Source organism: Pristis pectinata, chromosome 42, assembly GCF_009764475.1.
Source record: "Pristis pectinata isolate sPriPec2 chromosome 42, sPriPec2.1.pri, whole genome shotgun sequence".
NCBI lineage: Eukaryota > Metazoa > Chordata > Chondrichthyes > Rhinopristiformes > Pristidae > Pristis > Pristis pectinata.
The window spans coordinates 3862294-3875677 of NC_067445.1; the positions used below are offsets into that span (position 1 = coordinate 3862294).

The following is a 13384-nucleotide window of genomic DNA, read 5'->3' on the forward strand; positions in this document are numbered from 1 at the left end:
GAGTTCAGATTTTCACACAAGGAGTAGTTGGCACCTGGATTGAGCTTAGCACTGAACAAAGAATAACATGTGCACCTGTAGCCTTCTCTACCACTGATGTTGGTGAGGTCACACTTGGAGTATTGCGTTCAGTTTAGTCACCCTGCAAGAGGAAAGATGTCATTAAGCTGGAAAGAGTGCAGAGGAGATTTACGGGGGTGTTGCCGGAATTCGAGGGATTGATGGAGAGAGGTTGAGCCGGATGGGACTTTATTTATTGGTGCTCAGGAGACTAAAGGAGACCTTATAGAGGTGTATAAAGTCATGAGAGGCTTTATCGTAGAATCGTAGAATTATACAGGGCAATACAGGCCCTTCGGCCTACAATGTTGTTCCGACCTTTAAATCTCGCCTATCTAACCACTTCCTCTCACATATCCCTCTATTTTAAATTCCTCCATATGCTTATTCAGCAATCTCTTGAATTTGACCAATGTACCTGCCTTCAACACCACCCCAGGCATGGAATGCGCCAACCACTCTCAGGGTAAAAAACCTTCCTCTGATATCCCCCCGCCCATTACTTTAAAGCCATGTCCTCTTGTATTGAGAATTGGTGCCCTGGAAAAGAGGCACTGTCTGTCCACTCTATCTAAGTATTCCTCTTAATATTTTGTGCACCTCTATCATGTCTCCCCTCACCCTCCTTCTCTCCAAAGAGTAAAGCCCTAGCTCCCTTAGTCTCTCCTCATAAAGCATACTCTCTAAACCAGGCAGCATCCTGGTAAATCTCTTCTGCACCCTCTCCAACGCTTCCACATCATTCCTATAATGAGGAGACCAGAACTGGACACAAGTGTGGTCTAACCAGAGTTTTGTAGAGCTGCATATAGGCTCTTCTCCCCAGCGTTGGGAATAAAGAACTAGAGGGCACAGGTTTGAGGTGAGAGGCGATTTAACAGGAACCCGAAGGGCAACTTTTCCACCCAGAGGGTGGTCCGTATATGGAAAGAGCTGCCAGAGGAAGTGGTTGAGGCAGGTACATTAACGATATTTAAAATGCACTCGGGCAGGTAGGAAAGGGTTAGAGGGATATGGGCCAATAGCGAGCAAATGGGACGAGCTTAGATGGGAATCTTGGTCGACATAGACCGGCTGGGCCAAAAGGCCTGTTTCTGTTCAGCTCTATGACTCTATGCCCCTCTCCATGGGGAAAGGATTATCATTACCCACCTGATCTATCCTCTTTGTGATGTTGCATACATCTATCAGGTCACCCCCTCAGTCTCCTATGCTCCAAGGAATAAAGTCCTAGCCTGCACAACCTCCACTTCGAGTCCCAGCCACATCCTCGTAAATCTTCCTCAGCGTCCTACGCCCAAGGTAGAACAGACCCAGCCGCTCCGGTATCTCCTCGGAACTGGAACACTCCAAACCAGGCACCTGCCTGGGGAATCCTAACCCTTCCGATAGTGTGGTGACCAGAACTGTACACAGTACCGCGCTATGATCTCAGACAGACTACTACGTCGGGTAGAGACAGCTCCGAGATCCTGTGAAGAGCTCGCTGGTGGGAAACTGGTTTACGTAGCGTTGAATCGGACCCTTATCCAGGTGCGGGTGCTGATTCGCTGCAGTTTTATCCGGAGTAAATTTGAATTCCCGAGCTCTCCTCTCCTCCTCCACTCTTCCCAGCTTCTGGTCCCAGTTCTCAATCAGTCCACATTTGCGTACACATTATCCCGATCCATATTGTAATTTTCATAAATATCATGGCGCTGATTCTGGAGATGGTGTGATCGGTCTTCGGGGTCTTTCATCTTTCTATCCTGGGATATAAATAGGAATAAATAGAGCCACAACTGCTCGATTGAACCCAGTAAATTCAATACTAACCATCCCACCCACATTCCCTTCTGAATGATTCATCTATATTACAAAAACATCATTTTATAGACTTCCATCAGCTCGTACGTCAGCCTCCCATGCTCCATGGTAAACGTTAGGTCCTGGGGAATGTGGTAGAACAGATAGACCCAGGGGTACAACTACATCAAGTGGCAACACGGGTAGACAGGGCGGTGAAGAAGGCGTTCGGCACGCTGGCCTTCATGGGTCAGGGCATTGAGTGCTGGAGTCGGGACGTCCCGTTACAGCTGTACAGGAGACCGTACTTGGAGTGTTGTGTGCAGTTCAGGACGCCCAGCTATAGGAAGGACGTCACCGAGCCGGAGAGGGTGCGGGAAAGATTCACCATGATGTCACCGGGACTGGAGGGCTCGAGTTATAAGCCGAGGCTGGACAGGCTGAGACTGTTTTCCCTGGAGCGAAGGAGGCTGAGGGGTATATTCATAGAGGTTTATAAAATCCTGAGTGGCAGAAATAAGGTGAATAGCCAAAATCTTTTCCCCAGAGTCGGGGAGTACAAAACAAGAGGGCACAGGTTTGAGGGGAAAGATTTAAAAGGGACCTGAAGGGGTATCTTTTCCGCACAGAGTGTGGTGGGTGTGTGGAACGAACTGTCAGAAGAAGTGGTTGAGGCGAGTACAATAATTACATTTACAATACACTTGGACAGGTACATGGATGGAAAGGTTTAGAGGGATATGGTCCATGGGACCAGCTCAAGTAGGTAAATTACACAGCATTGTCGAGATGTACCAAAGGACCCGTTTCTGGTCTTTGTAATTCTATGACTCTATCTCTCGATCGCGGGGCCAGGTCTATGCATTAGCTTTCACTGAATTGTGAACAAGACCACCAGGTCCTTTGTAATGAGGGGTGGGGATTGCCATTTACGACCGAGATCAGGAGATCTTTCTTCGCACAGACTGCAGTGAGCCCGTGGGATCCTCGCACACAGACGGTGCTGGAGGCCAAGTACATCACATGTACTCAGGGAGGTCCATGAGGTCCTTCAGGATAAAGGGATATGAGGAAAAGGCGGGAACAGGGCCTGAAATAGATCATCGCCAATTTTTTTTCTCTATTTCAGCATTTTCCAAGCTCTCAGCGCTTTTCAAAACACAACATTTTGTCCTCTCCCTGTCAACGTCCTTTTGAGAGGGGGGTGGGTCAAACGAAAGGGAACAGTACACAGTAAATGGCAGGACGCTTAACACCACTGATGTACAGGGGAGGGGATATTGGGGTCCAAGTCCATTCCTCCCTGTAAGTGGCCACACAAGTAGATAGGGTGGTAAAGAAGGCGTACGACATGCTTGCCTTCATTGGTCACAACATTGAGGATAAGAGTCAGGAAGTCATGATGTAACTGTATAAAACGTTGGTCAGGCCACACTTGTGTTCAGTTCTGACCACCCCGTTACAGGAAGGATGTGAACGCTTTGGAGAGGGTGCAGAAGAGGTTCACCAGGATGCCGCCTGCATTAGAGAGCATGAACTATAAGGAGAGGTTGGACAAACTTGGATTGTTTTCTCTGGAGGCTGAGGCTAGATAGAAGCTTACAAAATTATGAGAGGCATAGATAGGGTAGACAGTCAGTCTGTTTCCCAGGGTACAAATGTTAAATACTAGAGGGCATGTATATAAGGTGAGAGGGGGTAAGTTTAAAGGACATGTGCGGGGCAAGTTAATTTTTTACAGAGAGAGTGGTGGGTGCCTGGAACCTGCTGCCCGGGGTGGGGGTGGAGGCAGATACGATAGAGTGGTTTAAGAGGCTCTTGGACTGACACATGAATGTTCAGAGAATGAAGGGATTGGGACCATGTGCAGGCAGAAGGGACTATCTTCATCAGGAGTCATTACTTTAATGAGTTCAGCACAACATCGTGGGCTGAAGGGCCTGTTCCTGTCCTGTATTGTTCTATGTTGAGCAATTTCCTGGAGAATTTGTTTAATTCTTAAAATTTAATGTCGTTGGATTGTAAAGTGGTTGCCGGAGCAGTCCAGAGGGTGTGGGGCTGCAATTAAACACCCTTCCTTGATTGGTCGTGTGACCAAGGAACACTCGGACGCGGACATCTCTCGGGGGCGACAACGATTACCTTGGCGCTAGCCGTCTGGGCGAGGTACACCGATTGACATTTCTTGACCTTCATGGTCTCCTTCCTCGCCCCCATCTCAGTCGTGTCCTCTGCTTCTGGTGAAGATCTGGAACAAGGTTTAAGAATTAATTCTTCTCACAGAGTCGGGCAGAGAGGCACGTACTTAGTTGATGGTCACAGTACAGTGAGTGTGCATCTGGGAAATAACACGAAAATCCCGATAATCCGCCATCCAACAATTCTAAAATCCCAGCAGTTGGACACCTTACTCGCCCGGTGATGTTCACTGTGCTCCTTCCCATCACCGGGGCCCCAATTCCCACATTCCCTTTAAACCGGAACCCCGTTTCCCGCTCCCTTTAACCCCACCGGAGCCCCGTTTCCCGCTCCCTTTAAATCCACCAGAGCCCGGTTTCCCGTTCCCGTTAAATCCACCGGAGCCCGGTTTCCCTCGCCTTTTAACCCTACCGGAGCCCCGTTTCCGATGCTCATGCGCAGGCAGAAGGGATTAGTTTAATTTAGCATCATGCTCGGCACAGAAATGATGGGCCGAAGGGCCAGGTTCCTTTCTTGTAATGGTTGCCAACTCTCCAGGAATCAGGAGAGAGCCATCATTCCTGGAGAAGGATCTTACGGGCGGCAGAAATTGATTGGTTGACAGTTTGGCTCGTCCAATGAGATTCTGGATTGGCATTGAAACGCGGGGCTTTGTGACAACTTTTTATTCCCGCCCACCCCCCACCCCCGAACTCTTCCCCTCACACTGGGGAGCCGATTACCCCACGGGTCACAGGGAGAAGGTGCAGACTCCAAACACAGACACAGACACAGACACACAGACACACACACACACACACACACACACACACACACACACACACACACACACACACACACACCACACACACACAGCAGCAGAGATGTCCGGAGATGAGAAGCAGTGACACCACCCACTGCACCACTGTGCCGTTCCGCAAGTACAGGGGTTGAGATACAAAGTAGTAAGGTACTGTCCGGCTGAACAGGACAAAAGACGACCAGAATACAGAGTGAGTCTATGGTACAGGATCGGATTTTGAATCCCACCAGGTCAGCTAGGGGGTTTAAATTCAACCACCGAAATAAATATCATCAGTCGAAAGCTGACGGTGAAATGGCAAGGTTAACCAAAAAAAATTACATCTAGATTCCAGACAGCCTGCAGGGAAGGAAAGCCGCTGTCTCAACAGGTCTGGTCAATATGCAACCCCTGACACACAACTGAAATAGCCTGAACATAGGAGAAAGGGGCAGTCAATGTCGACATATGTCCCAACGTCCACAGCTCCCTGAAAGTGGCCACAAAGGTAGATAGGGTGGTAGAGAAGGCGTACGGCATGCTTGCCTTCATCGGTCGGGGTCATCGAATATAAGAGTCTGTTGAAGCTGTATAAAACTTTGGTTGGGCCGCACTTGGAATATTGTGTGCAGTTCTGATCGCCTCGTTACAGGAAGGATGTGGAGGCTTTGGAGAGTGTGCAGAAGGGGTTCACCGGGATGCTGCCTGGAATAGAGAGCATGAGCTATAAGGAGAGGTTGGACAAACCTGGGCTGTTTTCTCGGGAGCGGCGGCGGCTGAGGGGAGACCTGATAGAAGTTTATAGAATTATGAGAGGCAGGCATAGGGTAGACAGACAGAGTCTTTCTCCCAGGGTAGGAATGTCAAGTACTAGAGGACATAGGTTTACGATGAGAGAGATAAAGAGAGGGAGATCTGCGGGGCACGTTTTTACACAGAGAGCGGTGGGTGCCTGAAATGTGCTGCCAGGGGTGGTGGCGGCGGCAGATACGATAGAGGGGTTTAAGAAACTGTTAGACAGACACATGAATGTGCGGGGAATGGAGGGAGATGGATTATGTTCAGGCAGAAGGGGCTAGTTTAATTTGGCATCATGGTCAGCAGAAGTATCGTGGGCCGAAGGGCCTGTTCTTGTGCTGTACTGTTCTGCGTTCTGTGCCCATAGCTAGTGAAATAATGTTGTAGTTGTAGAGACCTGCAGACATATAGCTCTTTAAATTTGCGCTCGGAACTGTGTGCAGGAAGTGTGTTTCAATAATCACACGACGGCTGCTCTCCATCCCCCTCCCCTGCCTTTTCCTGTCCATTTCCAGCCTCCATACCCCAACTTCCTCCCCTAATGCTCTGTAACCACGGAAGGTAAACATACCTCAATCCCTCTCTGCTGCTCAAACTCCTAGAGAGGGTACGGAAAAGATGTCGACGGGACTGGAGGGCTCGAGTTATAAGGAGAGGCCGGCCAGGCTGGGACTGTTTCCCCTGGAGCGGAGGAGGCTAAGGGGCGACCTTATGGAGGTTTATAACATCGTGAGGGGCGTAGATAAGGTGGGCGGTCACCGTCTATATCCCCCCCCCCCCCCAGGGTCGGGGAGTCTAAAACAAGAGGACACAGGTTTAAGGTGGGGGGGAGAGATATAAAGGGGCAAGTTTTTCACGCAGAGGGTGATCAGTATATCGAACAAGCTGCCAGAGGAAGTGAGTGGGGTAGGTACATTAACAACGTTTAAAAGACACTCAGACAGGTACATGGACGGGAAAAATGTAGAAGGATGTGGGCTAAATGCGGGCAAACGGGAAGAGCTCGGGTAGACAACTTGGTCGGCATAGACCAGATGGGCCGAAGGGCCTGTTTCCGTGCTGTATGGCTCTGTGAATCATTCACTCTGTTCAGCAGTGGGAGGCTGAGAGATAATCGGAGGAAGATCTTCCCCAGAAGAGGGGTTCGGAAGTTGGGACGCCCTGCCTGAGGGGGTGGTGGAGGAAGAGACTCCCACAACATCGAAGAAGTATCCGGACGGGCACTTGAAAGGGTGAGGCAGAGAGGGGGACACAACCAGTGCTGGGGGCCGGGCCTGGTGTAGATGGTTTCTGGATGGTCAGCATTGACTTGCTGGAAGGTCCTGTTTCTGCACTGTGTAGCTTTATAACGAAAGGAAAGAGTGTCTGGTTAGAAGTTCGCTCATTATTACTGGACAGTAATACAGAATAATATTGTCCAAGTCTAGACTCTTACTGTTGGGTGTGGAAGCTGTAGAGAGGGGCGTAGTCGCAGAGTGGCGCAGCGGGTAGAGACGCAACGTCACAGTTCCAGAGACAGACCCAGGTTCGATTCGATCCTGACCTATGAGGTTTTGTGTGTGTGTGTGTGTGTGTGTGTGTGTGTGTGTGTGTGTGTGTGTGTGTGTGTGTGTATCTGAGTGTCTGTCAGTGAATCTGTGTGTGTGTGTCTCTGTTCATCTGTATGTGTGCCTGTGTGTGTATCTGTACGTGTATGCCTGTGTGTCTGAGTGTGTGTGACTGTGTCTCTGTGCGTTTGTGTGTGTTTATGTGTGTGTGTGCGTTTGCGTGTGTGTCTGTGTCTGTGTCTGTGTGGAGACTCCACGCTCTCCCTGTGACCCTGCGGGTTCCCACCGTCCCAATGAACGTGCTAGGTCGGTTGTGAATCGTGAGTGAGTGGGAGGATCTGGGGGGTGGGGGTTGATGGGAGTTTCAGGTGGATAAAATGGGGTCAGTGTGGGATTGGTGTAAATGGGTGGCTAACTCTTGTCGTGGACTCGGGGGGTATGCTGTGTCTATCGGAATCTCAGGACTCCACAGATATCTGGATGCGGATTTCACTAGCATCTTGAATTTGTATCGCTAGTTCAATGCAGTAAACAGTCCTTCACGGGAAAGGCTTTTGCCCAGAAGCCCCAGTACTGACCTGTCAGCTCTCCGAAGTTGGCAGGGCCCTGGGAAATGTCGGAGAGCAGATGGGTACAGGTGGACAGGGCGGTGAAGAAGGCGTTCGGCACGCTAGCCTTCATCAGTCAGGGCACTGAGTTAGAATTTGGGAGGTTATGTTACAGTTTTACAAAACGCTGGTGAAGTCGCACATGGAGTATTGCGTTCAGTTTTGGTCACCTGCCATAGGAAAGATGTTATCAAACTGAAAAGAGTGAGGATATGATTCGAGGGACTGAGTTATGGAGAGAGGTTGGACAGGCTAGGATTTTATTCCTTAGACTGTAGGAGACTGAGTGGTGACCTTATAGAGGTGTACAAAATCATGAGGGGCGCAGACAGGGTGAATGCGCATAGTCTTTTCCCCGCAGAGTTGGGGAATCAAGAACTAGAGGGCACAGGTTTAAGGTGAGAGGAGAGAGATTTAAAAGAGGACCTGAGGGGCAACTTCTTCACCCAGAGGGTGGTCCGTATATGGAATGAGCTGCCAGAGGAAGTGGCTGAGGAAGGTACACTAACAACGTTTAAAAGACAGGCAGACACGTACATGGATAAGAAAGGGGTCTGGGCAGGCAAATGGGACGAGCTTAGATGCGCATCTTGCTCGGTGTGGCCCAATGGGCCGAAGGGCCTGTCTCCGTGCTGTGTGTCTCGCTGACTCTGTGACTCCACTGACCTCACAACACTCCCCCGCTTCTTGACGATTACACAAATGATAACGAACAAAACGATAAGGGCCAGAGCACCTACTCCCGCAACCACGGGGGTTATTTGGATCGTCCATGAGTCTTCTGGACCCGTGGGGGAACCTGGAAGTGAAGAACCGATAATTAGAGCCAGGTCCTGTATTCCACAAAGCGCCGTCCGCCGTGCCAGGATGCAGACCCACTCTCCAGATCACAGAACAACAACCTGGGGCGCACAAGTGTAGCGAGCCACCTCGGCAGCTGGCTCTTCGACTGGGGAGGAGGCACCTGCAAATGAGGCAAATCCCTCTCTGGAGACTCTTGAGAGATTCTGCAGGGGGAGGAATTCCATGGTGCATTGGATGTTGACCTTCACCTTCAGTTCTGTTGCATCTCTTTGTAACATTAACTTTAGAACATAGAACATGGAGCAGTGCGGTACAGCAACTGTCCCTTCATAGAACCATAGAACCATAGAATAATACAGCACAATACAGGCCCTTCGGCCCACAATGTTGTGCCGACCTTCAAACCACGCCAAAGACTATCTAACCCCTTCCCCCCACATACCCCTCGATTTTGAATTCCTCCATATGCTTATCTAACAATCTCTTGAAATTGACCAACGTATCAGCCTCCACCACCACCCCAGGCAGCGCATTCCATGCCCCAACCACTCTCTGGGTGAAAAACCTCCCTCTGACATCTCCCTTGAACTTCCCACCCATTACCTTAAAGCCATGCCCTCCTGCATTCAGCATTGGTGCCCTGGGAGAGAGGAGCTGGCTGTCCACTCTATCGATTCCTCTTAATATTTTGTATACCTCTGTCATGTCTCCCCTCATCCTCCTTTCCAATGAGTAAAGCCCTAGCTCGTTTAGTCTCTCCTCATAATCCATACCCTCTAATCCAGGTAGCATGCTGGTAAATCTCCTCTGCACCCTCTCCAACGCCTCCACATCCTTTCCTATAATGAGGAGACCAGAACTGAACACAGTACTCTAAGTGTGGTCTAACCAGAGTTTTGTAAAGCTGCATCATCACTTCGCGGCTCTTAAACTCGATCCCACGACTTATGAAAGCTAACATCCCGTAAGCTTTCTTAACTACCCGATCCACCTGTGAGGCAACTTTCAGTGATCTGTGGATATGAACTCCCAGATCCCTCTGCTCCTTCACACTGCCCAGAATCCTACCATTAACCTTGTACTCCGCCGAGGTTGTGCCGAACTAATTAAACGAGTAACTAAACGCCGAACTAAACTATTTCCTTCTTGCTAACACATGCTCCATATCCTTCCATTGTCTGCACATCCATGTTCCTATCTGAGAGCCTCTTAAACCTCTGCCTCCACACCAACCCCTGGCAGCACATTCCAGGCACCCACCGCTCTCCGTGCAAAGAAACCTGCCCCAAACATCTCCTTTGAACTTACCCTGCTCGCCTTGAATGCATGCCCTCCAGTATTTGACATTTCGACCCCGGGGTAAAAGATACTGGCTGTCTACTCTATCTATGCCTCATAATTTTATAAACTATCAGATTTCCCCTCAGCCTCCGACTCTCCAGAGAAAACAACCCAAGTTTATCCGACCTCTCCTTATAGCTCATACCCTCTAATCCGGGCAGCACCCTGGTGAACCTCCTCTGCACCCTCTCCAAAGACTCCACATCCTTCCTATAATGGGGCGACCAGAAATGAATGCGATACTCTGGACTTGGGCCTTGCTTGGATGGGGCATTTTAGCCAGCATGGACCAGTTGGGCCGAAGGGCCTGTTTCCATGCTGTATAAGCCGATGACTCTATGACTCTAGTGAGGCGTTTGACAGGGTCTCTCATGGGAGGTTGATCTAGGTTCAAATACATGGGATCCACGGCGACTTTGCCTTTTGTATTCAGATTGGGCTTGCCCACAGAAGACAGAGGGTAGTGGTCGAGGGGACTGATTCCAGCTGGAGGTCCGTGACTAGTGGTGTTCCTCAGGGATCCGTACTGGGACCTCTGCTGTTCGTGATGTATGTAAATTACCTGGATGAAAATGTAGATGGGTGGGTTCGTAAGTTTGCAGATGATACAAAAATCGGTGCCGTTGTAGATAGTGTAGAAGGTTTCCAAATAATACAGCGGGAAATGCATACTATGGGGCATAGATTTAAGGTGAAAGGGGAAATATTTATCAAGAACTTGAGGGACAAAAGAGTTAAGATATCTTTACCAGTCACTTGGACATCGAAACACACAGTGAAATGCATCTTTTTGCTAGAGTGTTCTGGGGGCAGCCCGCAAGTGTCGCCACGCTTCCGGCGCCAACATAGCGTGCCCCCAACTTCCTAACCCATGCGTCTTTGGAATGTGGGAGGAAACCGGAGCACCCGGAGGAAACCCACGCAAACACGGGGAGAACGTACAAACTCCTTAAAGACAGCGGCCATAATTGAACCCGGGTCGCTTGCTCTGGAAAGCGTTACGTTAATCGCTACACTACTGTGCCTGCACACAGAGGGTGGTGTACATAGGAAGAAGCTGCCAGAGGAAGTGGTTGAGGCAGATACAATAACAACTTTTAACAGATACTGGGACCGGTACATGGATAGGAAGGGATTAGAGGGATATGGGCCAAATGCAGGCAAATGGGACTAGCATAGATGGGCACCTTGGCCGGCTCGATAAATTGGGCCGAAGGGCCTGATTCCGCGCTGTGTGACTCTGTGACTCTCAGAGTTGGGCGGAGAAGTGGCAGGTGGAGTTTAATCCGGGAAAGTGTGAGGTGTCGCACTTTGGGAGGTCGAGTGTAAGGGGAAAGTCTACACTAAATGGCAAGGCTCTCAACAGCATTGAAGTACGGAGGGTTCTTGGGGTCCTTAGCGCGACACTATTACAACGCCAGCGATCCCGTCGCTGTCTGTAAGAAGTTTGTACATTCTCCCCGTGTCTGCGTGGGTTTCGTCCCGGTGCTCCGGTTTCCTCCCATATTACAAAGACATATGAGTAGGTTAATTTGGGTTTAAAACGGGCGGCGCGGACTCGTTGGGCCAGAAGGGCCTGTTACCACGCTTTAAATAAAATTTATTTTTAAAAAAAATTTAAAAATCTCCCTGTAAGTGGCAACACAAGGGTGGAAAAGAAAGCATACGGAATGCTTGCCTTCATCGGTCGGGGCGTTGAGTGTAAGAGTCAGGAAGTCACGTTGCAGCTGTGTAAAACTTTGGTGAGCCTACACTTGGAGTGTTGTGTAGAGTTCTGGTCGCCCCGTTACAGGAAGGATGTGGAGGCTTTGGAGAGGGTGCAGAAGAGGTTCACCGGGATGCTGCCTGGATTGGAGAGCATGAGCTATAAGGAGAGGTTGGACAAACTTGGGTTGTTTTCTCTGGAGCGGCGGAGGCTGAGGGGAGACCTGATAGAGGTTTATAAAATTATGAGAGGCATAGATAGGGTAGACAGACAGAATCTTATTTCCCAGGGTCGAAATGTCAAATACTAAAGGGCATGTATTTAAGGTGAGAGGGGGGAAGTTTAAAGGAGATGTGTGGGGCACGTTGTTTTACACAGAGAGCGGTGGGTGCCTGGAATGCGCTGCCAGGGATGGGGGTCGAGGCAGATACGATAGAGGTGCTTAAGATTCTGTTGGACAGACACATCGACATGCAGGGAATGGAGGGATATGGACTATGATCAGTGAGAAGGGATTTAGTTTAATTCGGCATCGTGTTCGGCACAGATATCGTGGGAGTACAGCCTGTTCCTGTGGTGTACTGTGTTCTATTTTCCAACACTGAAAGAGACCTTCCGGCCATCTAAGTCTATACTGCCCGTCAGAGTAATCCCATCAATCGTATCTCCCCATCTCCTGTGAAATCTACTGCCACCCTCTTAAACCCAGGAGGAACCCACACAGTCACAGGGAGAAGGTGCAAACTCCACACACACACACACACACACACACACACACACACACACACACACACACACACACACACACACACACACACAGAGTACCGATGGTGGGGATCGTATCCCAGTACCACTCAACCCCTGAAACCACCGCCAATCCCTCGATGTCCCAACTCTCCCATAGTGACGTGCAAGCTGAGCCCTCACCGTGTCCCTGCCCGTCGTCCGCCACGACCTCCAACTTCATCTGCGAGGGAGGCAGCCCTCTGGGGTTCGCCACTGAGCAGCTCACCGTCTCCAACGTCAGGTTGTCTCCGCGGATGGTCAGCGTGTTAGTCACCAGGATCCCAGCGCGGACACACTGCGTCAGGTAGCCCCCCTCGGTCTCCGAGTTCTGCACCGTCCGGCCCAGGAACCCCCAGCTCACGTTAACCGGGAAGCAGGATTGCACCATGCAGTGGCAGGTCACATTGGTGGGGTATCTGGTGCACTGCGAGGAGGGCAGAATGGCTGCTTCACCTGAAACATACAACATACAACATACAACAGGACAGCACGGTAACAGGCCCTTCGACCCATCAAGTCTGCTCCCCCATTCAATAGTGGCTGATATTTTTTCTGACCTCATTCTCCCGCCTTCTCCCTATAATCCTCAACCCCACCCACACCCCACACCCCGCCCCCGTCCCTTACCAATTAAAAACCTATCAATGTCTTCCTTAAATACGCCCAATGGCAGGCACGGTAGTATAGTGGTTAGCACAACGCTATTACAGCGCCAGCGACCCGAGTTCAATTCCGGCTGCTGTCTGTAAGGAGTTTGTACGTTCTCCCGTGTCTGCATGGGTTTCCTCCGGGTGCTCCGGTCTTCTCCCATGTTCCAAAGATGTACAGGTTAGGAAGTTGTGGGCATGCTATGTTGGCGCTGGAAGCGTGGCGACACTTGCGGGCTGCCGCCAGATCACTCTACGCAAAAGATGCATTTCACTGTGTGTCTCGATGTACATGTGACTAATAAAGATATCTTATCATGGGT

The 13384-nt window shown here is 50.1% G+C and overlaps 1 protein-coding gene and 1 long non-coding RNA gene across 2 annotated transcripts in view; both read right to left on the reverse strand.

The window, feature by feature from the left end:
* Window positions 1-775: 775 nt before the first annotated feature.
* Window positions 776-8578, reverse strand: LOC127566488 (uncharacterized). The gene is made up of 3 exons (XR_007955736.1): window positions 8445-8578; window positions 3988-4093; window positions 776-1808 (listed from the first exon to the last, which is right to left on the reverse strand). It is a non-coding gene; the product is annotated as an uncharacterized LOC127566488 (long non-coding RNA).
* An 87-nt stretch (window positions 8579-8665) lies between these two features.
* The window catches only part of LOC127566480 (sialoadhesin-like), a 32768-nt gene continuing 28049 nt past the window's right edge, over window positions 8666-13384 (reverse strand). The window contains exons 7-8 of the mRNA XM_052008912.1: window positions 12556-12867; window positions 8666-8742 (exon numbers count right to left, since the gene is read on the reverse strand). Coding sequence (XP_051864872.1) covers window positions 8666-8742; window positions 12556-12867 — 389 coding nt within the window. The remainder of the gene's footprint in view (window positions 8743-12555; window positions 12868-13384) is intronic.